This window comes from Molossus molossus, unplaced genomic scaffold (genome assembly GCF_014108415.1).
Source record: "Molossus molossus isolate mMolMol1 unplaced genomic scaffold, mMolMol1.p scaffold_m16_p_5, whole genome shotgun sequence".
NCBI lineage: Eukaryota > Metazoa > Chordata > Mammalia > Chiroptera > Molossidae > Molossus > Molossus molossus.
The window spans coordinates 6,805,070-6,832,949 of record NW_023425388.1 but is presented as its reverse complement, the minus strand read 5'-3'; the positions used below and the strand labels follow the sequence as shown (position 1 = coordinate 6,832,949).

General features: G+C 54.7%; 2 protein-coding genes across 2 annotated transcripts; both read right to left on the bottom strand.

The window, feature by feature from the left end:
* Positions 1 to 3,437: 3,437 nt before the first annotated feature.
* On the bottom strand, positions 3,438 to 6,815 carry TFF3 (trefoil factor 3). The gene is made up of 4 exons (XM_036243541.1): positions 6,672 to 6,815; positions 5,932 to 6,085; positions 4,562 to 4,708; positions 3,438 to 3,617 (listed from the first exon to the last, which is right to left on the bottom strand). The coding sequence occupies exons 2-4, from the start codon at positions 6,011 to 6,013 to the stop codon at positions 3,604 to 3,606; spliced, it is 243 nt and encodes an 80-aa protein (XP_036099434.1). The 5' UTR covers positions 6,014 to 6,085; positions 6,672 to 6,815; the 3' UTR covers positions 3,438 to 3,603.
* Positions 6,816 to 21,415: 14,600 nt separating this feature from the next.
* TFF2 (trefoil factor 2) lies at positions 21,416 to 24,584 on the bottom strand. The gene is made up of 4 exons (XM_036243610.1): positions 24,512 to 24,584; positions 23,777 to 23,926; positions 22,766 to 22,912; positions 21,416 to 21,495 (listed from the first exon to the last, which is right to left on the bottom strand). The coding sequence occupies exons 1-4, from the start codon at positions 24,582 to 24,584 to the stop codon at positions 21,416 to 21,418; spliced, it is 450 nt and encodes a 149-aa protein (XP_036099503.1).
* Positions 24,585 to 27,880: the final 3,296 nt, after the last annotated feature.

Genomic DNA, 27,880 nt, shown 5'->3' with positions numbered 1-27,880 from the left:
GGGTGGCACAGGCAGGCAGAGCTCAGGGATGGCACAGGTAGCAGAGCTCAGGGATGGCACAGGCAGGCAGAGCTCAGGGATGGCACAGGCAGGCAGAGCTCAGGGATGGCACAGGCAGGCAGAGCTCAGGGGTGGCACAGGTAGCAGAGCTCAGGGATGGCACAGGCAGGCAGAGCTCAGGGAGGGCACAGGCAGGCAGAGCTCAGGGATGGCACAGGCAGAGCTCAGGGGTGGCACAGGCAGGCAGAGCTCAGGGATGGCACAGGTAGCAGAGCTCAGGGATGGCACAGGCAGGCAGAGCTCAGGGATGGCACAGGCAGGCAGAGCTCAGGGATGGCACAGGCAGGCAGAGCTCAGGGGTGGCACAGGTAGCAGAGCTCAGGGATGGCACAGGCAGGCAGAGCTCAGGGATGGCACAGGCAGGCAGAGCTCAGGGATGGCACAGGCAGAGCTCAGGGATGGCACAGGCAGAGCTCAGGGGTGGCACAGGCAGGCAGAGCTCAGGGGTGGCACAGGCAGGCAGAGCTCAGGGATGGCACAGGCAGAGCTCAGGGATGGCACAGGCAGAGCTCAGGGATGGCACAGGCAGGCAGAGCTCAGGGATGGCACAGGTAGCAGAGCTCAGGGATGGCACAGGTAGCAGAGCTCAGGGATGGCACAGGCAGGCAGAGCTCAGGGATGGCACAGGCAGGCAGAGCTCAGGGATGGCACAGGTAGCAGAGCTCAGGGATGGCACAGGCAGGCAGAGCTCAGGGATGGCACAGGCAGAGCTCAGGGGTGGCACAGGCAGGCAGAGCTCAGGGATGGCACAGGCAGAGCTCAGGGATGGCACAGGCAGAGCTCAGGGATGGCACAGGCAGAGCTCAGGGATGGCACAGGCAGGCAGAGCTCAGGGATGGCACAGGCAGAGCTCAGGGGTGGCACAGGCAGGCAGAGCTCAGGGGTGGCACAGGCAGGCAGAGCTCAGGGATGGCACAGGCAGAGCTCAGGGATGGCACAGGCAGAGCTCAGGGATGGCACAGGCAGGCAGAGCTCAGGGATGGCACAGGCAGAGCTCAGGGATGGCACAGGCAGAGCTCAGTGGTGGCACAGGCAGGCAGAGCTCAGGGGTGGCACAGGCAGGCAGAGCTCAGGGATGGCACAGGCAGAGCTCAGGGATGGCACAGGCAGAGCTCAGGGATGGCACAGGCAGGCAGAGCTCAGGGATGGCACAGGTAGCAGAGCTCAGGGATGGCACAGGTAGCAGAGCTCAGGGATGGCACAGGCAGGCAGAGCTCAGGGATGGCACAGGCAGGCAGAGCTCAGGGATGGCACAGGTAGCAGAGCTCAGGGATGGCACAGGCAGGCAGAGCTCAGGGATGGCACAGGCAGGCAGAGCTCAGGGATGGCACAGGCAGAGCTCAGGGGTGGCACAGGCAGGCAGAGCTCAGGGATGGCACAGGCAGGCAGAGCTCAGGGATGGCACAGGTAGCAGAGCTCAGGGATGGCACAGGCAGAGCTCAGGGATGGCACAGGCAGGCAGAGCTCAGGGATGGCACAGGTAGCAGAGCTCAGGGATGGCACAGGCAGGCAGAGCTCAGGGATGGCACAGGTAGCAGAGCTCAGGGATGGCACAGGTAGCAGAGCTCAGGGATGGCACAGGCAGGCAGAGCTCAGGGATGGCACAGGCAGCAGAGCTCAGGGATGGCACAGGCAGCAGAGCTCAGGGATGGCACAGGCAGCAGAGCTCAGGGATGACACAGGTAGCAGAGCTCAGGGATGGCACAGGCAGGCAGAGCTCAGGGATGGCACAGGCAGCAGAGCTCAGGGATGGCACAGGCAGCAGAGCTCAGGGATGGCACAGGTAGCAGAGCTCAGGGATGGCACAGGCAGCAGAGCTCAGGGATGGCACAGACAGCAGAGCTCAGGGATGGCACAGGTAGCAGAGCTCAGGGATGGCACAGGCAGGCAGAGCTCAGGGATGACACAGGCAGGCAGAGCTCAGGGATGGCACAGGCAGGCAGAGCTCAGGGATGACACAGGCAGCAGAGCTCAGGGATGGCACAGGCAGGCAGAGCTCAGGGATGGCACAGGCAGCAGAGCTCAGGGATGGCACAGGCAGCAGAGCTCAGGGATGGCACAGGTAGCAGAGCTCAGGGATGGCACAGGCAGGCAGAGCTCAGGGATGGCACAGGCAGCAGAGCTCAGGGATGGCACAGGCAGGCAGAGCTCAGGGATGGCACAGGTGGGGCTCACCGTGGATAAGGCTGGGCTGCAAGGAGGCAGCAGAGTACCCCCGAGAGGGAAAGCCCCCGGCGGGCTTCGAGCCAGACAGCTGGGTGATGCCAAAGCAGCAGCGTGTGGCCTGCCCTGAAGCCAATACCCCGGGCCTGGGCTGACCCCTAAACCCCCCGGCTAAACTCAGGCCTGGCTTCAAAAGCTGGGCGGCATCTGTGGTGAGAGGGACACCGAGACGGGGCTGGGGAGCGGGCCAGGTGAGAACGGCTCGGGTCCCAGGAGCGTCTGAGAGAGGCCACTCTCTGCCTGTGCTCCTGGCTCCGAGGTGTCCCTGGGAAGGCTCCGGCCGAGGCCTGGAAGGTGTTAGAAGGGATGCATCCTGACCAGGTCCCTCTCAGCAGGGCCTCTTGGACAGGTTCCTCACCTTCCAGACGGTAGAAATATCTCCAGGGGCCTGGTCCCAGGTGTGAGCACATACACAGCTCAGCCGGAGAACCTCAGCCCCGTCCACGGACAGCAGTGCTTTCTGGCCACGGCCCAGCGTGACAAGGGTGCGGTAGAAGCGTCCTCATGTCCTTAAGAGAGTCCCATGGCCAGAGTCAGCAGAGGACGCTCGGCCCGAGCCAACGTGCAACCCAGCCAGGGCTCGCTGGGCCGCGCACCTGAACGGGGAACTGTGTGTCCATGGTGGGGGGACAGGTCTCCGTCAGGGGTTGTTAAACCTTCATGCGAACTTGATATGGCATCTTCTGGGTGACCCTACTTCATTTATCCACATAACCAGGTTCGTTTTCAGAAGAAAAAAAACAGAAATGTGGTCACCCAGGGTAAAACATGTGTTAAACTGAACTTGCAAATAAATATGAAAAAGTGCCAGTTTGTAAGATGCTTTTATTGGCTTTCTTTTCACTGAGAAAGACACTAATGATTTTTTTTTTGAAACTTACCTTTGAAATGTCTTTGCTGCGCTCCCAGGAGGCAGTGACCGCGTGGGGGTTGCTCGCCCTCCCTCTGTCTGCACTGGGTCTGAGGGTTGCACCAAACCCCAGGCGGTGTAGCTCCTTAGGGGCTGTTTTCTGTCCCTGCTCCCCAGGCTGGGACAGCCCCTCTGCCCTGAGACGCCACGTCACCCCTGCCGTCCCATCTGTGACCCTGAGAAGGGAGTGAGGGCGACTGAGCAGAAATAAAATGCAACATCAGTCTCAGGAATAAAGACCTGTTGTCTGCTGAGTATGATCTTTATTCGTTAAGACATCAGGCCCCGAACATTAGCCTCCAGCCAGAGCCTTGCCAGGAGCAGGACGATAGAAAAGCAGAGATGAGCAGGTGGGACGCCAGGGGGTAGAAATTCACCTCCCAGGGAGTCTGGGGGCAGTGGGCGTGGCTTCAGAATACACACTCTGGAAACAAAGCACAGGAGGCATTACTGGGAGCCGGTCTCCTCTCCACCCTCCAGCCGCCCAGCTGCTCACAGCAAGACAGGCTCCAAGGTCACTATCTTCTGCTGCATTCTCCCCCAAGTCACTGGGGAAGTGCCGAGTCCCCACCTCGGGGGAGAACAGCCATGGGCCCCACCAGGCCCCATGGGAGGGGCAGATGGTCACCGAGATGGGCCTCTACGGGGCCACCCAGTGCTCAGAGAAGGGATGCAGCCCTGTCTGGGTTATCCTGGCTCAAAGGGCAGGAGTGGCCCCTTGGGTGCTGCTTCCAGGAAGGTGTCGTCCTCCGGGGTGCTGGCACTTGGGCTGCCAGCTGGCTTATAGTGCCCTCCACACCCAGGGTGTGAGAGGTGAGGCTGGTGGAGCCAGGGCAGCAACCGCCCGCGCGCATGCCATCTGTTGCTGGCAGGGGTTCCCCAGGGTGACTATCTTGCACCCCACTGCACCACCGAGGGAGGGAGGGGCGGGGGGTGGTGCAATTTTGAGGAGATGTGGAGAGACACCAGGCCTCCAGGCCCAGCTCTGCCATCTGTCTGCATGGCACCAATGTTGGTTTGTTTGCTGAAGATGACCTGGCAAACCGGCCCAGCTTTCCAAACCTACACACTTGCTGCTTCCCCCAGGACAGTTTTTAAAACTAGTTCTCTCTGCATAATGCCTTGCCTCTGACACCTTTCTGAAGCAGTTGCTCTTGCATTTTGCACAAACTGCTTGGCAACAGGACAGCAGGAAACAGCCTCTGGTGGCTGGCTGCCCAGGCATGAAACGCTGAGTGAGCGAGCCTTGGCCGACGAACAGCCATGGCACTGGGTGTCCTGCCCAGGGCCCAGGGGTGGCGGCTTCCTGGGTACCTGGAGGCTCTAGCACATGCCCAGAAAGGGCGCTGCACACGGGGGCCGGTTTACCTGTCTGCTGCAGAGGCTTGAAGCACCAGGGTACCTCGGGGATGCTCGAGTCGAAGCAGCAGCCCCTGCTGTTGCACTGCTCAGGGGTGACGTTGGGGTAGCCGCAGTCCACCCTGTCCTTGGCCGGGATGGCACACTGGGTCTCCGCTGTCCCAGACAAAGCCCAGACACAGCCCAGTCAGCCCCCAGTGCCCTGCTGGCTTGGGGTGGGTCTGTACCCTTTTCCCTCTCCTCTCCCGTGTTCAAAGGACATGACCCCTCGCCAGCATCTGCTTGAGGCGAGCCCTCTTCCCGTGTACATATTTGAGATGGAGCATTCTGCAGGAAACCTGGCCGTCTGCCGGCCAGCGTCAGCACCTTGTCGGGCAGTCAATACAGGCCTGTGTTCCCGCAGGCTGGCAGCGGCCCAGGGGATCCGGGGTCCCCTGAACCCGGAAACAAAGTTCCTTTCACTGTTTTATCTACACAAACTCCCTCGCCCGCTTAAATGAAAAGTATAACAGGATATATTCTTTCAATAGAGAAAGTCACAGTGCACACTGCGCTCCTCACTTCCTTTCTGCGCCTCCCTCCCCCCGATCAGCTGGCTTGTCACACCTCCTGTCCCCAAACTCCTGTCCCCAGTGCTCACTTCCCAAGCACACCTGTGTCTCAAGTGAGCAGAATCCACTTAGGGGAGTGGAAGCGGGTGGGCCCTCTCACACCCTCCTCCACGCTGCCAGTCCGTGCTCCTTCCTCCGTGGTTCCCGAGCATTGGGGTCCGCTGGGACCTTTCGCCACCACCAGGCCCCCTTCCACCCCGAGACATTCCAACCTATTGGCGCAGCCTGGGCCCTGCTGCGTCTGAGGGCTCCCGGGTTGGGAACCGCTGCCTTAGGCACAGCCCGGCCGGTACCCGATAAAGCCGCACCCTAATTTCTTCAAACCTGGGGTGCTGAAACAGCTACGCCCCCCGCCTGGACTTGCACTGCAAGAGCTGAACCGTCCAGATGTTCTGGAAGTCGTCCTTGTCATGTGCCTTTCCGTTTAGTTTCTGGCCAAGAAGGTGATGGGGCAGTGGGGCTGGGCCCTGGCCGCCAGCCGGGCAGCCTGGGCTCCCACCCTGATGTCCACTTTCTTTCCGTTAGTAACTTTCTGGGCCTCAGTTTCCCTGTCTAAAATGGGGACAGCAAGACCCAGCTTGTAGGGCCGCTGAAAGAAAATGTGTGTATCTGGTAATCGGCCACCGTTAAATTAATGTGGGGCTTGGCCACCTTGCTCAAGCCCCCAGAAAGCCCCGGATCGTCTGTGTCCGCTCCCCTCGCCCTGCTGCCCCGCTGCCACAGGCCCCGCTCCCGCTGCGGAGGGAAGAGACTGCCAACTGTACTCACACAGGCCCACGTACTGGACGGACGAGCTGGAGGACCCCAAGGCCAGGACCACCGCCAGCAGCCAGAGCACTGTGGCCTCCATGGTCACGGCGGGCTCTGGGACCGGGCCGCGCAGAGGACATGCTGCGTGGGCCCAGGACACTCCTTTATTCCCCTGTGTTTGCACAGGCGCGCTGGAGTCTGTTTGTTTGGGGATGGCCCTGCTCGGCCCCGCCTGTCCCCAGAGGCAGGCTCCCTAACGCCGAGAGGGTGGTGCTCACTGCTCTGATGTCTGGGCCTAGCACTCGACTAGGGAGCAGGCCGTTGCTCCCCTGGCAGCCTGGCCGGAGGAAAGAGGAAACAGCCAGGGGCTGGCCTGCGTCAGAAGGCTCCCCGTGCAGTGACAAGATCCCCTGGCCACGTACCCCCAGGTCAGCCCCGGGTCCTGAGGGACAGGCCAGCAGCCCGACTCAGGGGTGCCTGTGATTCCGCTTCTCCCTCCGCTCCCGCCAGGTATGAATTCCTTTCTTTCCTTTTTGTTCTTTTCCAGCAAAATAATAATAATAATAATATATATATATATATTTGTATTATTAACTACAGTTCAATAAATGCATTAAGTGAATGTGTTCAATACATTTTAATAAAAATGTAATGCGTGCAGTTGGTTTCTGAAATCAGAGCGTGTGACAGACCCTGTTGAGCGGTGGTGTCCGGGTTTAATACCGTCCTAGGTGTTTTCCCAGAAGCCTTCTCTCTACCTCTAGGCACGTCCTTCGCACAAGCGGAAGCTTCCTGAGCGCCGCCGCCCAGCTTGGTTTTCTTCCGGCGCAGGCCGTCTGGGAACCGTCTTAGAACGGCAGCGGTGAGCGAGCTGGGAGTGTTCAGACCGCTCTCTGGAGGAACAGAAGTCAGGGTGGCTGCTCAGATTCCTCTGGTTGACCTGAGGTCCGCCCACTCTGGGGGACCCACGCAGGGGTGGCCTGCGGAGAGCAGGAGAGTAGGGCACTGTCACCGCTGCGCCCCCACTTTTCCGCCTGCAGCATTCTACCTCCCTGGTCCGCACCAGTTACCCAGTGGCCCTCCGGGGGGATTTCCCGTCATCCGGAAGCAGGTCGAACGTAGCCCCTGGGTTGAGGGGACAGGGTAGCTGGGAGCTGACGACCCCAGGGTTTGTCCACAGAGTTGCCCTTCGCCAATGGGGACAGGCTATGCCCGTGTTGGGGACAACGACCACGTCCCACCTTGTGACTCCCAGCCCCTGGTACTCAGTGAGCCCTCGGCGAATGACATTGCGGTGACACGGCCACTGGGTTGCCACCCCCCCCCCCCAAGGCAGGTGGAGGCTGCAAACAGGAAGAGCAGTGTGGGCACGGTTTTCAGTGTGTTTGCTGTGTTCTCAGAGGGAGGGCACCTCGCAGACCGATGGCTGACTCTTACACTATGAAAAGCACCGTCTGGGGAAATTCCTGGGGGCCTTTCCAGCCAGACCCCCTGCCTACCTGCTCCCAGAATGTGGGCCAGGCCAAGCTGTGGAGCCAGTCCAGGTTCCAGAGGCACAGACACTCCAGAAACAGGCTTAAAGGAACAGTTAGTTGGAGGTGGCCCTGGCCAGGAGCATTCCACGTGCCTTCGCCCCCACACTCCCTGGCATCCACGCGCCCTGGCCTCCACACGCCCTGGCCTCCACGTGCCCTGGCCTCCACGTGCCCTAGCCTCCACGTGCCCCGGCCTCCACACGCCCTGGCCTCCACGCGCCCTGACCTCCACGTGCCCTGGTCTCCACGTGCCCTGACCTCCACGTGCCATAGCCTCCACGTGCCCCGGCCTCCACACGCCCTGGCCTCCACACGCCCTGACCTCCACGCGCCCTGGTCTCCACGTGCCCTGGCCTCCACGTGCCCTGACCTCTACGTGCCCTGAGCTCCACGTGCCCTGGTCTCCACTGGTGTTCCTTTTTTGTTTTTAGATTAAAAACATTTTTAAAAATTATAGTTTACGTTCAGTACTGTTTTGTATTTTTCCAGGGTAAGGCATAGTAGCAAACAATCATGCAGTTACCAAGGGCTCCCCGGTATTTGCAGTGCCCACCTGGCCATACGTGTTCATACAGTGTTACTGACGATACTCCCTGTGCCGACTTCACACCCCACGACTGTCTGTAAGCACCAGTACTTTATGGGAAAGTGTATGAGAAGCTCAGCTTTCTTCACGCAGCGCCCAACCCCTCCCCTCCGGCAGCCCTCCGGCCGCCATCTGTACCCGAGAGTCTGTTTCTGTTCTGTTTGTTGATACTGTTCTTCAGATTCCACATGTATGAAACCACATGTATGAAATCACATGACACTGGTCTTTCTCTGACCGACTTATTTTACTTGGTGTAACTCTCCAGGTCCACCATGCTGTCACAGAAGGAAGATTTCATTACATTTTTATGGCCGGATACTACTTCTCCGTGTCACGGCTTTTTATCCACTCGTCTAGTGATGGGCACTTGGGCTGTTCCCGTAGCTTCCACGCATGCTCGTGTAACCACCCGCAGTCCGGACAGACAGCGTGCCTGGGCCTGCCCCTCGGCAGGGGCTTCAGAGACTGCTGACTCCCTGGGCAGCATTGCCCGGACCACACGGCCTGCGTCGGTGTGGCTCGGTCACTCCCCACTGAGCCCGGGCTGGGGGCTGAGGAAGGAAGCTGAGGTGAAAATCCCTGTTCTTACAGAGTCCCTCTTGGGAAGGCCTGGTCACTTCATCGCGGGGAAGCAGGGAGCGCTGGTCTGGAGTCCTGGACTCTGTGACCTTGGGGACGTCATTTTACTGCTCGTGCCTCAGTTTCTGCACCTGTCACATCGTGCGTAGCCCCCAGCACTGTGTTAGATAGTGACACAGAGCTGAGCTGAGCCCAGGACACACTGATCACCTGCCAGGTGTGGCACAGCAGCCACCTGGCAGAGGGTGCAGACTGGCCCAGGCAGGATGGGAGTGGCGGTTGGGCCCGAGGGCAGGGCTGGGTTCCCGCAGGTGCACAGCACAGCTCCTTGGAGAGCAGGGGACTGAGCGAGTGTTTTGGGGGAAGTCCGTGTGTTCCCGTCCTTCTGCTCCAGGGAGCCCGCGACCCAGGAACCGGGCTCTCCACCAGGGCCGACCGAAGTCCCACCCCGCCTCCAGAGCTCACCGCCCGCGGTCGTCCCTGTTCCTGTGCAGTCCAAGGTCTAGTGTCGGGCTGCAGGCCCCAGGTCACTGTTTGTCGGCCCCACCCTAACAGGTGGCTGCCCAGTGCACCCCTGAGATCTAGGGTGAGCATGTTTCTGGACTGTCCTGGGAGCCCTCCCCTGCAAACCCTCCCACCCTGGGCTTGGTGTGCAGGTGTGCCAGGGGGGTGAGGGTCTCCTGGAAGGCTCCAGAAGCAGGTGGAATGGCCCAGAGTCCAGCCTTCCACCTGCGGGATGCAGGGCCATTGGCACACATATGGGACACGCACAAACCAAGCATGTGCAGCGCTCAGCCCTAGGAGCACCGGGCCCTCAGCGCTCAGCCCTAAGAGGACCAAGCATGGTTCCTGACCTCGGAGACCACAGCCCTGCCAGGGAGAACAAGCCTTAAAGCATGAATTGTGATGCAGCATGATAAGAGCTGGCACAATGCTACACAGCTGGCTTCTCATCTGGGGTGACATCTGAGCTGGGTTTTGAGGGATGAATAGGAGTTCACAGATGGGTGAGGTCAGAAGGATGTTCCAGACGGTCAATACAAACTCACCACCTCTAAGAAAGCACAGAGTCAATATGTCCTCCACAGGACTATATATTCCATGTCACCTCTCAGCTCTGATGTCCTCACTCTTGGCTGCTGCACCAGCAGAGAGCCAGATGGAGGAAGAAAGCACAGTCATGTTCATCGACACCTCTGGGTAGGCCTTGGTGTCGCACACTGCCTAGGAGCCTCCTGCTGACCAGCGGTCACATCGTTCTGCAGCTGCCCTGGGTGTGGGCCCCTCTCTGTGTCTGCAGTTCCTCCTGCCGGACCCCTCTGAGCAATCAGGACCTGAAGGCAGCATCCACAGTGACCAATTCGGGGGGCCCCACTTGTTTCCACTGTGGATAAGTGGGGGAGGGGGCTAGGCCTTGCTAATGCGACACCCACCAACGGTGCAGGGGGCAGGGGAGGGGACAGGGTCCCAGTGAGTTGGGACAGAGACCGTGGGTCTGAGGTTGCTCCTCAGGAACCTGGTTTCCTGCCCCCAGGGCTGGGCCAGTGCTCCTCCTCCTGCGCATGGTGGGACACAGACGGCCCCTCGTGCTCACTGGAAACCGAGGTCTGGCTCAAGGTGTACTCGGGGTACTTGCAGCCACAGTGACCTCTAAATCCAGAGCTCCTTTGGGTTTGGAACTATTGCATCAGTCCAGGAGCTGTTACAAGCAGGAAGTGTCCCCGGGAACAAGTGGGTGGATGACCAGGACACAAAGGTACAGATAAGTCGGAAATAAACAGCACTGATAGCTGGGGAGCAGATGTGTGGGGACACCAGGCCCGTCATTGGCAGCCCTGCCTTCAGGCCCGGCTGGGCCTGTGGAGCTGCAGGTGCTTCGGCAGGAAGCCGCGTCCTCGAAGCGCACAGTGGGCACCTGGATGCACCCTGCACTGAGCCTGTCCGGGAAGGACATCCAGGGAGGGCGAGGACAGTCCCTGAGGGCCCGGGCAGCAGCAGGGGGCTCCAGGGAGCCCGGTCCTCCCACCAGCCCACCAAGCTGAGGGGACAAGCCCCCGTGACTCTTGTGCTTCACACGTCTCCCCTGTGACTCAAGCCATGGTCCCTAAGTGACTTCCAAGTGTGCCTGATAGAAAAGCATCCTTCCTCAATTGATGTCCTTCCTGGAACCTCAGAGCACGGCTTTCTGTGGGGTAATCACTAAGTTAGGGAGGTCAGACCTCAGCAGGGCGGGCCCTGAACCCGGTCTCGCTGGGGTCCTGGTGAGAGGGAAGAGGCGCCGAGACAGACACGCAGAAGGAACCAACCGTGTGAACACGCGGCAGGAAGACGCCGTGTGACAGCCGAGGCCCTGCCTGGAGTGACACAGCTGAGGGCCAAGGACCGAAGGCCAGGGCTCCTCCCTGGAGCCCGCAGAGGGCGCCCAGCCCTGGGGGCGCCTTGACTTACCCCTGTCTCCAGAGCCGTGGGAGAGACTCCTGCTGCGCACCCCCCGTTCGTGGTCTCCGCTGCGGGGGCCTCAGGAAGCCAGCACCCAGGGGACAGCCGGCTCTGAGTGTCCGCTGCAGCTTGTACTTCCTGGGTGTGGGATGAGCGAGCGAAAGGTCCTCTGCCTTCCGGGGAGCCGGGGTAGGACAGGAAAGAGCGTCCCCGTGAGAAGCATTGAAGCCAAAAGAACAAGAATCCAACATCTATAAATCTGGGTATTAGATTATATACTGTCCATTAGGTTATATAAATGGCCATTAGGTTATATACTGTCTATCTAATTGAAAGAGTTAGAAATATGGCCATTTTAGATTTTGATTTTTAAAAAGTCCAAAAACCATCAAGTGGTTTGGGAGGCAGGAAGGGGAGGTGCTGAGTGTGGGGGAGCCCCGAGAAGCCAGCCTGCTCCTGCATTAGGAGCGTGTGACCGTCCTGTCCTGGAGTCCCAGTCAGTGTCAAAGAGGCGTATCGGGCCAGGGATGCGGGGAGGACCGTTTAGAAACCCCAACAGCATCCGCGTGATGATGAATAAAGTCCCAAGTCATTTCCTGTTTCTTACTTAGTTCTTAGTCCTTGGGCTCTGCACGGCGATGTCCACTCTCTACATGAGTAGGATCTCCAGATCCGCTGAGGGTGAAGACCTGGCTGTGTCCCTGGGGTTGGGGTGCAGCGGGCGGGGTGGGGAGGGGCAGCATGCAGGAGAGTGACGGGCACCCCAGCGGGGAAGTGGCAGGTGCGCGGCGTGTTGCCTGCTGTTCACCTCTGGACCAGCGGCATGGTCCTCCGTGTTGTGGACCGTCTCATCTTCCCCTCGGAGTGCGTCGGAGAAAATACACTGGATGTGATTCCACTTCTTAGAAATGAGCCCTGATTTGTCCCACCGCAGAACCCGTCTATAGGATGCGTCACTCTGTAGACGAAGAAGGGTCGGGATGGAAGGTGCCTCACATCTCATACAACGCAACCTTATTTCATGTGTGGCTTTTTCTTCCATGTCCCCAACAGTGATGAGCCCAGCTGCTGGAGAGTAGTTTGGGGAGACTTATTTTAAAAATTGAAAGCAGATCTCGCCCTGAAGAATATGTTCTTTGCCCCAAACCAAAACACTACATTCTATCAAACTGCAGAGCAAGTGTAAGGGGGCACAGGGCTGAGTCCCCATAGGATCCCTGACCCTCAGGTCGGGCAGGCCGCTGGACGCTGGCCTGGTGACCGCATGGAGCCGTCTACGCAGGGGAAGCGCGGTCTCTGGCGGAGAAGGGCTCCTGCGGGGCAGCCTCTCCAGGGTGGCTGCTCGCGGGGGCTGGCTGGTCTGTGCTGAAGGAGCCATGTGGATATTTGCTGGGCTTGCAGCACGGAAATCTCGTGTGACCCTTTGCATACTCACCATCACTTCCGTGCTTCAAAGGGTGCCCCTTATCAAGAATTCCATCGGCCAGGGAGTTGACAGCGAAATGTCAAGATTGCAAAGAATATCAACTTGGGGGCCAGTGTCCCTGAGGCTCTTAGTTGTAAAGGTGCCCTCCTGTGCTCCGGACTCATAAGAGCCCTGTTTTTCATATCAAATGGCAAGAAGGTAAATACCAAGGCTCATTAGTAGGTTATTCATACCTCCAGGGCATTCATATGATATCTTGCTTCTGAATGTCTTCAGGGGCTTTATCAGAGTGATGTTTGTTAAGCCCTGTAGGCAGGTGGAAACATTATTGAACCAAGAACAATTAGCCAATCTTGACTAAACATTCACTGTGTGCACGGGCTTCGGCCCAGGTGCTGTGGGAGGCTGCAGAGGGCAGAGGACGATGATGATGAGGAGGTCACCGAGGTCACCGTTGATAAGAACGCTGTATCATGGAGGGACCATCATAACCTCAGACTAATCCGCACTGGAATCCATGTGGCATTCCTGTTGCTACAGCTATTGCCCTCTAGTGGATCAACCCATTAAGGGATGGGAAGGTGAATAGCTAACTTCACAAAGAAATGCACAAAGAAGCATGCAGTTGCATGGGTGGGAGAGATCTGTGAGCATTAGGCCTTGATGTTAACCCCTCGCTCTTCCTAATAGGAAATCTTAAAGGAACAGGAGACTCTGAATTGAGGCAGACAGAAGCGATGGGCCTGAGTCTACAGACAGGTGCTGCGGGAACCGTGAGAAATAGAGAAATGAACGAAGATTTGAGAACGTGCCTCTGGGGAGTCAGAGAGAGACTGTCCTGAGACTTGGAGCATATGCAGTGGAGGAGACCCTGGACAGCCCCCAGGAAGGAGGGTCCCCAGTACTTGTTTCCAGATGGAAGGTGCTCAAGGACCAAGCACGGTGGTCATGACCCTGGTCCTTTACCTTTGTCTTGTAGCGCAGGAGGGTTGAGAGAGGATGGCCTTGTAGGGTCTAGAGACAGAAGACAGGATTCAAGCTTGGGGGTGTCATGGGCTCCTGACGGACAACCGTGCTGCCCCACAGTGGGCATGGGCCTCCAGCAGTGATATGCAGGGCAGCCCATTGGGTGAAGCACCATTGTCATGCTACCAGCAGGTGTAGTTGCCACTGTTACCGGAGATCCACAAGCAAGAACTTCTTTTATACAGTTGTGACGCAAACTCTAAGACATTCTCAGTCCCTCTTGAGTCTGTTCAGCTTGACTTGATCTAACCCGCTGCCCAGCCTCCTGGACTTGCCTTCTGCACTGGGGCAGATCCTTGGCGTCCCCCACCCCCTCCCAGGTCTTCTTCTGAGCCTCCTCTGCCTACTGGACGCTGCTCTCTGCTCTGCTCCCTGGTACCCCAGCTGTGGGAGGATGGAAGTCCTTGCAGTGGGGTGATTGTGGGAGGGGAACGGGTCACTGAAGGGCATACAGGATGTTGACCCTGGCCTGAAGCTCGCAGGAGAGGAACTAACTCAGTGCTGCACCCTGGGGCAGAAGTTACTTATCCAACGAGTTGCTTGGTTCCTGGTGAGCATTCAAGCTATTGAATCAGTGGAAAACCATCAACAACAGAGTCTGAACACTTCATATCTCCACACATTTACAGACAGCTCCTTGGTCAAGTAAATGGGGCAGATGGGCAGGCACCCTGCGCTGGCTTTCTCGGCCCTAACGAGGGTTATCTGGGCCACAGTCCCACACAGTCCAGTGCCAAGGTGCCCTGTGCAAAGCAGAACAGCCATAAAGCAGGGAAGGTCAGATTCCGAGGCTAATAAATAGCTCTTGGGGTTACTGTCAGGTTCAAGAGTGATAAGGGCCATAAAGCAGGCAGGAGGCAGTGGCTGCCAAGCCTTTTGAATACTTTTCACAGTGAAAAGAAACAGAGCCCCAAACCTTTTTTCAGGAACTACAAAAATAATTTACAGTAATTTTGTATGGTATAAGACAAAGTGGACTTTTATGGGTGGAAGAATTCTATTTTGGATAAACTGTTTCATTTAAAATGCAATCATTTATACTGAGATCTTTTAAAACATTGTTTCTACTTTCTGGGGGAAAAAATGCTGATATGTCTATGAAATTTTAAAGTGAAGTCATCAGATAACTTATCTGTCGAAGGTCTGAGGATAAATGTTCAATGTCACTATTTTTATTATTCTCCTTGTTAGCATCTTGTATTTCTTTTCTTTCTTTTTTTTTTTTTTTCGGTACGAGCTCCTAGTGGGAACCGAACCCGGGACTCTCTGGTCCGCAGGCCGATGCTCCAACTGCTGAGCCAAACCGGCCAGGACTCATCCTGTGTTTCTTGACCAGTATTTCTTTCACTTCCTGCTTTTAATCAAGAGTCATTATGATTAAAAGTTAGTCAATATATTGCTAAAAATATAGAACTTTAAAACACTAATGATCAAAAGTGGTTTAACTACAAGATGCTGAGCTAAAAGTGGGGGACTCTAACCTAATGTCAGGCAAAGGAGAAGTCGGGCCAAAGCATCACACACGAAGGACGCTGGACAAGCCACAACACAACAAGGGGTGGGCAAAAGTAGGTTTACAGTTGTTTGTATGGAAAAAGATGCACAGGTTATGATTATTTCAATAGCTTTATTAAAGTCACAATGCAACTATAAACCTACTTTTGCCCACCCCTGTATAATCACTAAGGCAGATTTCATGGATGTATATGTGTCAGACTTTAAGTCCTGACCAACTCTTTTTAGGTGCACATGAAATATTCAAAAACTTTAATCACATATTTGTTCACAAAGAAGGCATTCTGTTCCACAAAGTGGAAATGGTATAATCAAATACAGCAAACCCAGAAACTCATGACAACATTTTTTAAAGGTTCTTGTTCATGGAAATTTAAATATATTCTGTTATACATTTGTGGCTAAAAGATAAACTACAAATGAAAATTATAGAATTTTTAAAAAATCATGATGATAAAAACACCATGTTTCTAAATCTATGAAGAATGTTTAAATAGTGACCAGAGGAAAATGGAGAAGCTTTAAACACATAATAATAAGTGAATTAAACTCCCAACTCAGAAAGCCAGGAAAAGAAAAGGAACATAAGCCAACATAACACAGAGGTCAAGAAATTAATGAAGTTGTTAAGAGAAATATAGTAAAATTAAGTAACAAATAAAAATCTCAGTTCTTTAAAAAAATATTTTAAAATATGTGCAAACCACTAGCCAAACTAACCCCAAAAGGGGCATCCTCTCTCCCCAAATATACAAATAAGAATTGACAAAGGAAAACACCTGTCGAAACAGAGAAAACTTTAAAAGCTGTTGCTTTGAATAACTTTGTGCAGCTAATCTTCGAAAATCTGGGTGAAATAGGAAAATTTTTCTAATAGAGGCACAGAGCACAAACAAACGATAGAAGAAATAGAGAACTTGCTCAAGGAGCAAATCTGTGAAACTCTTCGTTCCCAAGCGATCTCAGAGGAAAAGTCTACTGATGCCAAAAATACCAAACTGTTTCAATGCTGCATCATCGTCCCAGAGAAAGGAAAATGCCAAATTCATGCTGAAAGTTAATTTGAAACGTGTCATAAATCCAAAACCTAAGAGCTATAGCTAGAAAACTCTGGAAGAAAATCCAATAAAAGAATTTTGTGGCCTTAGATTAGGTAAAGATTTCTATTTATTTTATTTTTAGCTTAGAACACATAAAGTGTGAATCAGAAGAATGGAACTTCATCGACAATTAAAAGCATTTGCTCTCTGAAAGGTGCTGTTAAGGAAATGAAAGACAAGGCGCAGCCTGGAAAAAGATATTTACAACATGTATCGGATAAAGGACTTGTATTCAGGATCGATAAAGAACTCTTACAACTCAACACAGAGAAGGCAAAACCCCTGACTCAAACATTTGAACATTCTACCAGAGAAGACATAAGCAAAAGGCAAGTCCGTGGAAAGAGACTCAGTATCATCTGTTATCAGGGAAACGCAAACTAAGTGAAATGAGCTACCATGTCACAGACACTCGCGTGACTGATGACATCAAGTGCTGGAGAGGATGGGACAGCAGCTGGGACTCCCATACGTTGTCGGTGAAAAGGCAATTGGCACAACCACTTCGAAGAACAATTTGATTCTTAGAAAGTTAAATATAATACTTATCATACTACCCAGCGATCCTGCTGGTATTTACCAAAAGAAAGGTATTTTCCCAAGTCCACCTGAGACTTGTATACAGTTGTCCACAGCAGCTCTGTTCGTAATAGTAAAGAGCTGGAAACCACCCAAATGTCCATCGGCTGGTGAATGGTAGACACATTGTGAAACAGCTCTAATCATGGAATACTACTCAGCAAGGAAAAAGAATAAAGGACCTGGATGAATCTCAAGAGCAGTATGCCGAGTGAAAGACTCAAAAGACCACACACTGTGTGATTAAGCTTCTGTGAAGTTCCAGAAGAGGCAAAACTATAGTGAAAGAAAGCAGATCGTTGGTCTCTTGGGGTTGCAGGTGGGAGGAGAGAGCAGAAGAAAAATTTGGGGGGTGAGAATGAAGATCCTCTATATTTTCACTGTGCTAGTGTTTACATGACTGTATGCATTTTTCAAGACTTGCTGAACTGATTTACTTAAAATAGGCTATTTTTATTGTCTTGAATTATACCTCAATAAAGCTCATTAAAAAAAAACAACCTTAACGTATAACCATCACCATTATCAGTATTTCTATTGTGAAGACAGTGAACTTATCAATGGTTCTGCAACTGAACTGTGTTGTCCCCTGAAATTCGTATGTGGAAACCCTACCTACCCTCAGTGTGATAACTGTATTTGGAGATGGGGCTTTATGGACATAATTAAGCTAAAGTGAGATCATAACCAGAGGACCCTGATCTGATAGGATTCGTGTCCTTCTACGAAGAGGAAGAGACAAGAGCTCTCCTCTCTCCAGGTGGACGGAAGTCCTCCATGTGAAGACACAGGGAGAGGCCGCCATCTTCAAGCCAGGAGACAGCTGTTGTTAACCCCCGGGTGTATCCTCAAATTCAGAATCTCTGCTTCGAGAGCCCCTATCAGTGAAGTCAGCCTGATATCACTTTATAAGTTTAGCAACTTCCAATAGTTAGTGAGATCGGTCTCTTGACATTAAGCTCTGCAGAGCACATAGATGCCCAGTCTTTGCTGCCTGAGGTGCCCCACAGGGGGCAGGGGAAGGCTGCAGAATTCTGTTCCCATGTTGGCCAGTAGAGGGCACTGGAGGACAGGCAGCCAAGTGAGCATCCTTGGTCCTGGGAGGAAAACACCTTCGATTCATCAGCCCTGTGTCCTAAATGGACGAATAGAAGGGTCCTTGCTTCCTCGAAGCCACGTTTCTGACTGTGCGAAATTAAGGTTGAGCGCTTAAGTGCCGAGCTCTCTTCGGATCACAGAGTATAAATATGGGAGTTGCCACCCACAGGCCCTGGTGGAAACCTGATCACCCAGCCCTGGGGCCATGGCATCAACAAACCACGTCTGGGCTGCCGGGGAGGCCTGGCTGGGCTGGCGCAGGGATCGGGCACTTTCGGGGGCCACGGAGTGACTTCTCTGTTCCCCGTCCATCAGGGGTGCGGGAAGCTGAGGAAACTCCCAGGGTGCACTGGGACCTCCCACCACTGTCTCACAAACGCAGACAAGTCTAGGGAAGGGGCAGAGGGCTGACAGAGTCCCATTTTGTGGGAACACCGCCAGCCAGGACAGAACCCCGGGGCTTTCCTGATGAGGGGGTGGTGTCCGTATTCCAGCCTGCGAGAGGGACCGCTGCCCACTAGGACCTCAGCATTAGCGAGGGCCACAGAAGGACCCTGGGGAGGGACTTTGCAGAGCAGTGGCTTCCTGAGAGCAGTTGGGATCCTGGAGGGGCTGATGGGCCCTGAGACAAATGAGACCATATTGTCATCCTGGTTAGTGGGGTCTGGACTAGAGGGAAGTGTATTTAGTAACAATGATGATAACTAGCATTATGTTATTATTAAGCACTTGCTATGTGCCTGACGCTGTTCTAAGCACATCTCATGAATGAACTCATGAATCCTGTCAAAAACCTATAGGGAACGGTGCTATCAACACCCTCACTTTGCACATAAGTAAAACGAGGCACAGAACATCTGAGTAACTTGCCCAAGGTCACAGAGCCAGGAAGTGACTGATACAGAAGCTGTCGTACAGCATAAGTGCAATGTGTCTCTATTATTGCTACCCCCTGATTCCATGGGGTCCCACTGAGGTTCAGATGGGGCTGTGGCCCTTTCTCCTCCTCCTTTAGACAAAGGGGTGTCAACAGAGGGGCTGGTCCTCCGAACCCGAAGCAACAGTCAGGGGTATTCATGTGCATGTACCCCATCTCCAGAACACATATGGCGAATATATGCTACCTACAGTGAGTACCCAGTAGCTCCTCATTGCTCATGGACTCCCTATTTGCAAATTGACCTACTCGCTCAAATTGACTTGCGACTCCAAAGTTAAGACGCCAGGCGTTCTGAGGTCACCAGCCGACGCGCAGGGTGGTGAGAACGCATGGTCCGACAAGTGACCCTCTGCCTCCTGTTTCCCCGCTCGGACTGGGGGCTCGCGTCTCTTCATGGCCTTTTCCGTATCTCCTTTTTTGGCATTTTTGTGCTTTCTGAGAGTGATTTTGCTATTTAGATGGTCCCCAAGCAGAGTGTCTAGTGTCCTAAGGGCAAGAAGGCTGTGGGGTTTCTTGTAGAGAAGACAGGGGTGTGGGACCAGCTTCTGTCGGGAGTGAGTTGGGGTGCTGTTGGCTGTGAGCTCAGTGTCAGTGGGTCAGCAAGAAGCATCAAGTAAGTTTTCTGCAAACAGAAACCCACATCGAGCACCGCGACGTGCTGATGGGCGGGTGAAATCGGTCAGGACACTCTCAGGGACCTGGCCTGTGTCTCCCCCCGTCGCAGTGGCTCAGTCTTTGCTAATCCAGGTCCGGTGACCTCCCAGAACATAACCACCTGAAGACCGAGAACCGATTCTGCGCGTGCAGTACAGTGACTGCAGTGAATGGGATGAGCAGCGCAGCCCTCAGCCACCCGGGGCGCGGCCGGCCTGCCCTGGCCGCGTGTGCCAGGGGCTTCACCACGGACCCAGGGCCCTGCTTGGGGGGGACAAGCGCAGCAGACCGTCTCCTCCGCCCAGATTCTCCCGGAAGGTGCTCCGTTGAGTGGGGCCCACAAGGCACCGAACGGCTCAGAAACATTTGTTTTAATTCCCACCACAAGCAGCTAGGGACGTAAGTGTTACCTCCACTTTACAAACAACACCTGAAAATCCGAGAGCTAAGAGAAGCTCCCAACATCGCCCCCTGGGACGCCAGCCCACATGCGCACGCTGACGTCCACCCTGCCAGCACGCTGGCCAGTGCCCGCTCCTGTGACCGCTTCTCAAGCCCCTTCATTGCCTGCCCACGGAGCAGGGCCTGCAGGCTGCTCAGGAGCCAGGAGACCAGGACGGTGGGCGTGAGGGGCCTTCCCTTCCCCCTGCTCCCGGCAACATGATCCATGGTGGACCCTCCTCCGCTGTCAGCTGTGTGACTGCGAGAGCCCGGTGGCTGCGGGTGCCTCTGGAGGGACAGGCAATGGAGGACAAGGACAGCAGAGGCTGGTGGAGGAGACCAGAAACACCTCATCATAGGAGGAAAAGGAGGGAGGGGCGAGACACAGAAAGACAGAAAAGGACAAAGAAAGGTGTGTTTTTCTGATGGGAGAGGGTTTAAATGTCACCCACCATTGCTCCAGGGTCAACGAGGACCCTCTGGTGGCCCACTTAACAGAGGAGAAGGGGACAGCGCAATCCAAGCCACCCTGGGATGCCATCAATGAACGGTCATCAGTGGCTTTGGAGCAAGTAGGAATTCCAATGTCGGAAACAGACGAAAACATCCTAAAACATCCTGAGGACCCCCAAGCTCAGAGCCGAGGCACTGAGATCTCTTAAGACTCCACAGTCGATCATCGGAAAGGTGAGGAAGGACTCTGCCTGGAAATGAGGGTGTTCATGGTCACAGAGAGTCCTGGGGGTGGGGTGGGGGTGGGGCCCACCTTCACTGTGGGCACCCAGAGTCCCTGCCAAGGGCCCACCTCAGCCTGAGAACCAGAGGTCTGTGGACCAGAAAATGCCCACGGGTGGACTGGGAGCTCCCCCAATCCCAGAGGCAGGACAGCCATTCGCCAGTCCTGGGAGCGGAACCCCCAGACTCTGGATCCGGGGGTGTTGGTAGGAATAATTCCCACGGCCCCTGGAGAGTGACTTGGCTTTGCCTGGGGTGTGGCCGGCCTGGCTGCTCAGGAAGATGGGAACTACGCTGTGCGGACAACGTGAGAGGGACCGGCACCCTAGGGTGCCCGCGCCTGTCTCCAAGGGCATTTGTCTTGAGTGTCCTGAGACCCCGCGCTCCCAGCAGCCGTCCATTTACCGAGTGTGCACTGAGCAGGATAAAGACCTGACAGCGGCTGGCGGCCGTGTGTGGCCTCCCTTCTAAAAACACGAGTCCCGAGAGGTGACGGGGGTCAAGTGCCTTCCGTGAAGAAACACTTTTCAGAATGCCCACCTTCCAAGGCAAAGTCGGTGTCCCTGGTCCCTCCCCACCCAGGAGAGCGGGGCCTTGGATGTCCGAGGAGACAGGACGACTCTGCTGAGCCAGTGGGCCCCGGCTGGCGGAGTCAGGAGCAGGGAGAAGCTGCACCTGGAGTGCCAGCGCCCCTCCCGATGCCACAAATACCTGTCCCGAACCACCTTCGCCCAGGAGGAGCCTGGGTGAGAGCAGAGGAGGGGAAACAAGGGGAACTGCTGGGGCCTCCGTCTCTCCCTCCCCCCCTCCCAGCGACCCGCAGGGGCAAAGGGCGGGTCCGGGCACTCAGTCCAGAAGCAGGTGGTCCCGGATGCCTTGGGTGACACTGAAGGGGTTTCGTAACCACATTCTGAAGTTACATGTTACTGCAGGAGGTGGTAGGACTAAAGCCATGTGAGTGCGTGGACAGATGACCGGCGCAGGAGCTGGAAAGTGAGGGGGATTCTGAAATTCTCTGAGTGCACTTCACTGCTGCTAGACCCGCCGCACACAAGGGAGGAGTCGCTGCTCTTACGGGAACGAAAGGGGGGTTCACACCACACACACACACACACACACACACACACACACACCTCCACTCCATGCCAATGACGCCAAAATACAGTTTAGCAGATGGTAAGGTTTTCTTTATTTGAAGACTCTGAGTGTTAAGCCATTGAACAGGCTAGAAAGCGATGAGCAAACCCAGGGATTCCGGAAACAAGGAGTACGAAACCGATAGCCTGGCGAGAATTCCTGTTTTGTCCCAGAACGTCCAGGAGCGGGGGGCCCTCTGAAGCCACGCCTCTTAATAGTGACAGTCTAGGAAAGGAAAACGCCAGACGGTGGGCAGGAGGGCGGGAAGCCAGGGGCCTGAGCTCCTGGGGCTACGGGCCCCGTGACCACAGACCCCTTGCCCCGCTGTGTCCAAAGAAAGAGTGCCCCTCCTGGGACAAACGCCCAGGCCTGGGGGGTCCTTATGTAATGGGCCATTTTCCAGGTGGTCCCCTGGATCCCACTTGGACATTCCTGAAATGACCCTGTGCTCTTCAGGGATCAGTGCCCTGCCCCTGTGTTGTGGAAATGCTTGCTTCTCCCTTCTCTTGCCAAACTCAGTGTCAGGACACACACTGGGATGGAGGGGTGGGGGGGGGACTGGACCCCCCTGGACTGGCTCTGAGGCCGAGGCTGTGGGCAGAGCCTGTCATGCTTGGTCACATGTGAGAGGACAGCAAGGTCCAGAAGGCAAGGGGGTTTGTTCTGGGCCCCGTCCCCGGTACCCAACACAGTGACAGCATTTGGTAGCATCTAAAAGGGGTGACCGAGGGGCAGTGAAATGGGCAAGCCCCCCCCCCCCGAAGTGGGCCAGGGTCCAGGGGCGTGGCTGGAAGTGCTTTTAAACCATCAGGACACCTGATGGTGTGTGGCTTTAAGTTTCTCTAAGGAAGCTGTCACTGTTGCGAACATTCTGGAATTGCCTTCCAAGCTCACCCATCAGGGTACTTGTTTCCGCAATGGCCACCCCTGGGCTCAGGAGCTTTGGCCTCAGTGGCATTCAGGCGTGGGGTCCAGTGTAGGACCCTCCCCTCCCAGCTCCACGTCTCCCCTCCCCCTGTGTCCAGGACCCAGAGGGCAGCTTGTCCGCAGTGACACTACCTTGCACAGGTTTGGGGTGGAAGCACCAGGGCACTTCGGGGACGACGTCGGAGAAGCAGCACTTTTTAGATGCGCAGTCCTTCGGGCTGATGCCCGGGTAGCCACAGTTCACGCGGGCCGAGACTTCCATGACACACTCCTGATTTTCTGGTTGCCGTCGCCGGGTTCGGGAGAGAAACACGGAGACTCAGTTAGGCCCGCTTGGGTAACCAGAGACTTCCCTGCCCGTCCTCCCCGGGGAGCACCGCCGGATTCACAGCTGACAGGTGTCACCAGGAGCTTCTGGGGCTGGAGCACCCAAGGACTGTCTGTGCTGGTGCCCGCGGCTGGCCACCCCTTCCGCCCACAGGGGCCAGGAGTCAGATCTCAAGTGCTGGGGCCTCAGGGAAGTCACCCTCTCTGGACTCGCTGTTCCCCTCTGCACCATGGGGGCCCAGCAGCACTTGCCCTCCAGGGGGGGCCCGGCCCACAGCCCCTCAGAGCCTGGAGCTTCCGAGTCAGTCCCCGGGACTGTGGCCATGGGGACCGAGATCCAGACACTGTGTGGGCAGAGCCTGTCATGCATGGTCACATGTGAGAGGACAGTACGCTTTGCACACACAGCTTTCTTTTGTGTGTGCCTTGCACGGACATGAAACCCACTGTCAGCAGACAGACAGAAGTCTTCGTGTCTTCACGTGTGAGGTCTGTGAGCAGTCACGTCAATAACTCCTGTGAAGTGTCTCCTTCCCCCGGCAGCTCCTTCAGGGTCCCGCTTTTACAAGTAGGAGGGGCTGAGAGTTGTCTTGTCTTCAAATATGGGAAAACAGGTTCTGTACCCACGTGGGCTCCCACATGTGTCTGCCCAAAGGGACCAAGGGCTGGCGCTGGGGGCTCCAGATGTGGGCATGAGGTGAGGGGGTTTTCTCTTCCCTTTGGTGGCCCTGGGCAGCTGTCCCCAAGCACCGTTAGCTGGGTCCTGGGCTGCCGGCCAAGGGCGCACCAGGGGGATTCAGCTGTCCTGCAAGTTACCTTCCTTCGGGAGGGGTTGGAAGCACCAGGGGACCCCCGGGACGTTGGAGTCGAAGCAGCACCCCACTGCAAAGCACTGGTTACTGGTGATGCCGGGGAAGCCACAGTTCTTCCTGTTCTCGGGGTTCATCCGGGAGCACTGGCAGGGGGCTGTGGAGAGACCCAGGGTCACCCCTCCTCGCTCCTCCTGCTCTTGGGGGCACGCCCGGGACACCATCGGCGTTCACGCAGGGATGCAAAGTCTTATCTCACCCATGTTTGACAGGGCTCTGCTGAAATTGTTTTATTTGTTAAAAAATAGATAAAAGAACCTTCTGGAAAGAGGTGGGCAGATGGACCCGGGTAGAGGTCAAGATGAAAGGCGATCAAAGCCAGACTCCAAGGGGTCCCTGGTGGGGCCTCCTGCCCAGTCCCTGTCCTCAAGCTGGCCCCCAGCACCTGTGGTCATCCCGCCCTTGGCCGGGGGAGGCCTTGCTCAGTGGTCCCACGGAGCCCAGGTGTCCTCCCTGAGCAGCAGGAGAGCCCCTGTGAACGGACACGGGGCTGGCCGTGTGGCCAACACTGCATGTCTCAGGTGCCTTTCCAGTGGCCTCCTCCCTCAGGTTAGCTCATCATCTTCCCTTTTCTCCCACGAGAAACAAATGAGAGCAAAGACCCTCCGAGGGGAACTTACATACCCCAGTGTATTTGGGGCCCAGACACTGCACCACGGAGGGTCCCTCCGGGGTCACTTACAAGGTTTCTCGGCCCCCGCCATGGCACACAGACCCAGGACGAGGACCGCTGACAGGAGCCGGGTGTCTGCCATGTCCACGCTCAGCTGCGCCCAGGGCCGCCTGCAGAATGCTGGACTCCCTCTGCCAGCGGCTTTTATCATCTTCCCTCTGTTTGCTCAGCAAGCGGAAATAACCTTTCCCTCTCGCCCCTGGCCCCAGCACTTCGACTCCTTTGTTAGGAAAAGGGGCTGAGGTAGCTCGGCCAGACAGAGGGCCACGCAGGCGAGACTTCCGGGCCAGGTGTCACGCTCTGGGCACCAGCGAGGCCTCCCCTGCCCAGGCTGGGAGCCGAGTCACTCCAGGATGCCGACGTGGAAAGCTGGCCACAGGCACGCCGGAGCTGGGCACGCTCAGGCTCACACCCAGGAAGGGATAAGCCATGTTTCTCCAGATAAAGTAGGTGGCTATCACAGGAATTTTTAAAAAATGTTGGGCCCAAGGCCATTGGGGAAAATGACCAGGCCAGCTGTTAGCAGAGAGAAGACCCGCTCCTTCGGGAATGGGAGGATCTCCAAGGAGAGCAGGACACCCCTCCCCCACGGTGCACAGTTAGGGCTCTCGTGACCCTTTGCAAGTGTCTCCTTTCTCCATCCCGGGGTGGGGCCGCTCCCCACGAGGATCTCTCCGGTCAGGGGAAGGGAGAAGCCTGGATGAGTGCAAAAATAAGTTCATTTAAGCAACCCTCCAAAATTCCTCATTTTATCTTCTATGGGAGCTCTGCATTTCCAAAAAGATGGCACCTATAAACTGGCTATGCCCAGGGGTAAGATGCTCTGGGCACGGGAGCCTGTGGATGGGACGCAGAGAGGAGAGAAGCCAGAGGGGAGACCCCAACAGAAATAGAGGAAAAACGTGGTGAGGAGGCCAAGGGGGCATCACTACATTCCCCACCACCACAGGAATTACAAGAAGTCACCTTTGCAAACCGTCGGTTGAGCAACCAGGGACTCAAAGGTGCATGGAATCCAAAACCCTGGGTCCGCAGGTCCAGGAGGCCTCGTGCTCCAGGGCTTCTGTGGGTCCAGCTACAACATCTCCAGACTAGATACTTGACTATCCACCGCTGTGCAACCAATGGGACCCCATCTTTGAAAACCTCGCAAAATCAACTTTCGCTGCCCCATGTCCCTGTCACCCTTTGTCACCACCAAGACATAAGACCCTGCGTCATCTGTTCTCTCCTGGCTTCTCATCCCCTCTGTTCTCTCTGCTTCCTCTCCCTGGACCTGGCTTCTCATTGGCCCTTCTGGGGTTCCAGCTGAAACCACCTGGTCTATACCAAAAACACAGCTCATCATCCTCAACCCCCGAGTCGCTCACCCTTCCCTGGCCCTAAAGGAAGCCTGTGTCTTCCCTAAGATGTTCCCTTGCGCCCGTTTCAGGCAGAGGTGCTCAGCACCCTCACCGCCAGGGCACCGCCCACCCATACGGTGCTTTTGTGCAAATTAGAATAAGGCACATTTCTTCAAGACAAGTTACTCCGCCTGTGGGGAAGTCACTCAGGTAGACATGACAGCTGCAGTGTGGGTGGCACCCTGTGAACCTGTGGCTGTGCACACAGCACGACATCGACAACTGTGTTGTCTGTTCTTGCTCCATTGCAGGGTCACAGGAAGGGGGCTGGACCTTGAGCCCCAACACCTCTTTCCTCACACAGAAACCAAGCTCCTTGGAGATGTCGGCTACGAACCACTTTTAGTGCCTTGCCCTCTGTCATCTGCAGACCGTCACCCCGTCTCCTTTCTAGAAAATTTTTACAATAAGTCTTAGAAGAATACATTTAGCCCTGGCCATTTTGGCTCAGCAGTTAGAGCACTGGCCTAAGGACCAAAGAGTCGTGGATTTGATTTCCAGTCCAGGGCACATACCTTGTTTGTAGGTTTGATTCCCAGCTCTGATCAGGGCCGTATGGAAGGCAACCAATCGATGTATCTCTCTCACATTGATGTTTCTCTCTTTCTCTTCCTCCCGCCCTTCCTCCCTCCCTCCCACTTTATCTAAAAAGAAAAGAAAAAAAAAGTCAATGGAGGAATATCCTTGGGTGAGGATTAAGAGAAAAAATAATAAATTTAATCTACAAGTAAATCAACTGCCTAACAGAATGAAACTTAGCATTTGTTAAGGAGAACAACAAAATCCAGACACACAAAACCCAAATTTACTTGTGATGTGAAGAAGCATGACCCATCATCATAAGAAAAAGCAGTGAATAAAAACAGACCCAGATTCTGTATTAACTGTTTGAATAATTAAAGAGAAGCATAAAAATATAATGAAATAACAAATTTTAAAATTTGAATAAAGAAATAGAAACTGAAAAGGAACCAAGTAGACATTCTAGACTTGAAAAAATATATATCTGAAGTGAAAAATTCACTGTGTGGGCTTTAGATTAGATATTGCAGAAGAAAAGGCTGGTTTACTTGAAGCCAGTGCAGTACATACTCTCCAAACTAAAGTATACAGAGAAAAAGTACTAATAAAAAGTTGAACATAACCTCAGTGGCCTGTGAGATAATGTCAACCAGTCTAACATACATATAATCAGTGTAGCATTGGGAGAAGAGAAAAAAAAGTACTGAAGAAATAATGACCAAAAAATTTTTGTAAACTTAATGAAAAATATAAACTCATATATTCTAGAAGCTCAATGAACTCTGAATAAGATAAATGTAAATAAAACTACATCAAGGCACAGCATAATCAACTTGCTGAAAATAAGTAATTAAAAAATATTTTTACAGCAACTGGAAGAAAGACACACTGCATACAGAGGAGCAAAATAAGAATTACAGTGACTTCTCCTCTGAAACAATGCAAACCAGAAGGCAATGGAATGGCAATTCTAAAGTGTTAAAAGGAAAGAAAAACCCAGTCAAGTCAGAATTCTATACTCGGTGAAAATATCCTTTGAAAATAAAGGCAAATACCTTTTTTAAAAAAGTAGATTTTACTTTTTAGAGAAATTCTAGGTTCAAAGCAGAATTGAGTAGAGATTTCAATACTTTTTTAAGACAAACCAAAGCTGAGCGAACCTGTCACTTGCAAACCTGATCTCCAAGGAATTTAGAAGGAAGCTCTTGAGGCTGAAGCTGTGGTGGTCCCTTAGTGCAGGGCATCATTCTCCAGGTTGCTGCAGCCAGGCCTCACTCACCTGGATTTATCCAGTTCTGACACCTGTTTGACCTCTGTAAGCTTTTGCCTTACAACCCACTCTAGTGCTCATGACTTCTCACTTTGTTTGCTATGACTGTCTTTCTAACTCATCTCTCAGTCACAAACAGTTTTGTCCCCAACCAGACAGAAGTCGAGTGCCTCAATTGCCTTT

Coding starts and splice junctions, on each gene's coding strand:
- TFF2 (XM_036243610.1), bottom strand. CDS start 24,584: ATGGCAGACACCCGGCTCCTGTCAGCGGTCCTCGTCCTGGGTCTGTGT. Junction 23,927..24,511: donor GGCGGGGGCCGAGAAACCTT/GTAAGTGACCCC, acceptor GTCTCTCCACAG/CCCCCTGCCAGTGCTCCCGG. Junction 22,913..23,776: donor CCAACCCCTCCCGAAGGAAG/GTAACTTGCAGG, acceptor GACGGCAACCAG/AAAATCAGGAGTGTGTCATG.
- TFF3 (XM_036243541.1), bottom strand. CDS start 6,013: ATGGAGGCCACAGTGCTCTGGCTGCTGGCGGTGGTCCTGGCCTTGGGG. Junction 4,709..5,931: donor CGTCCAGTACGTGGGCCTGT/GTGAGTACAGTT, acceptor TGTCTGGGACAG/CGGAGACCCAGTGTGCCATC.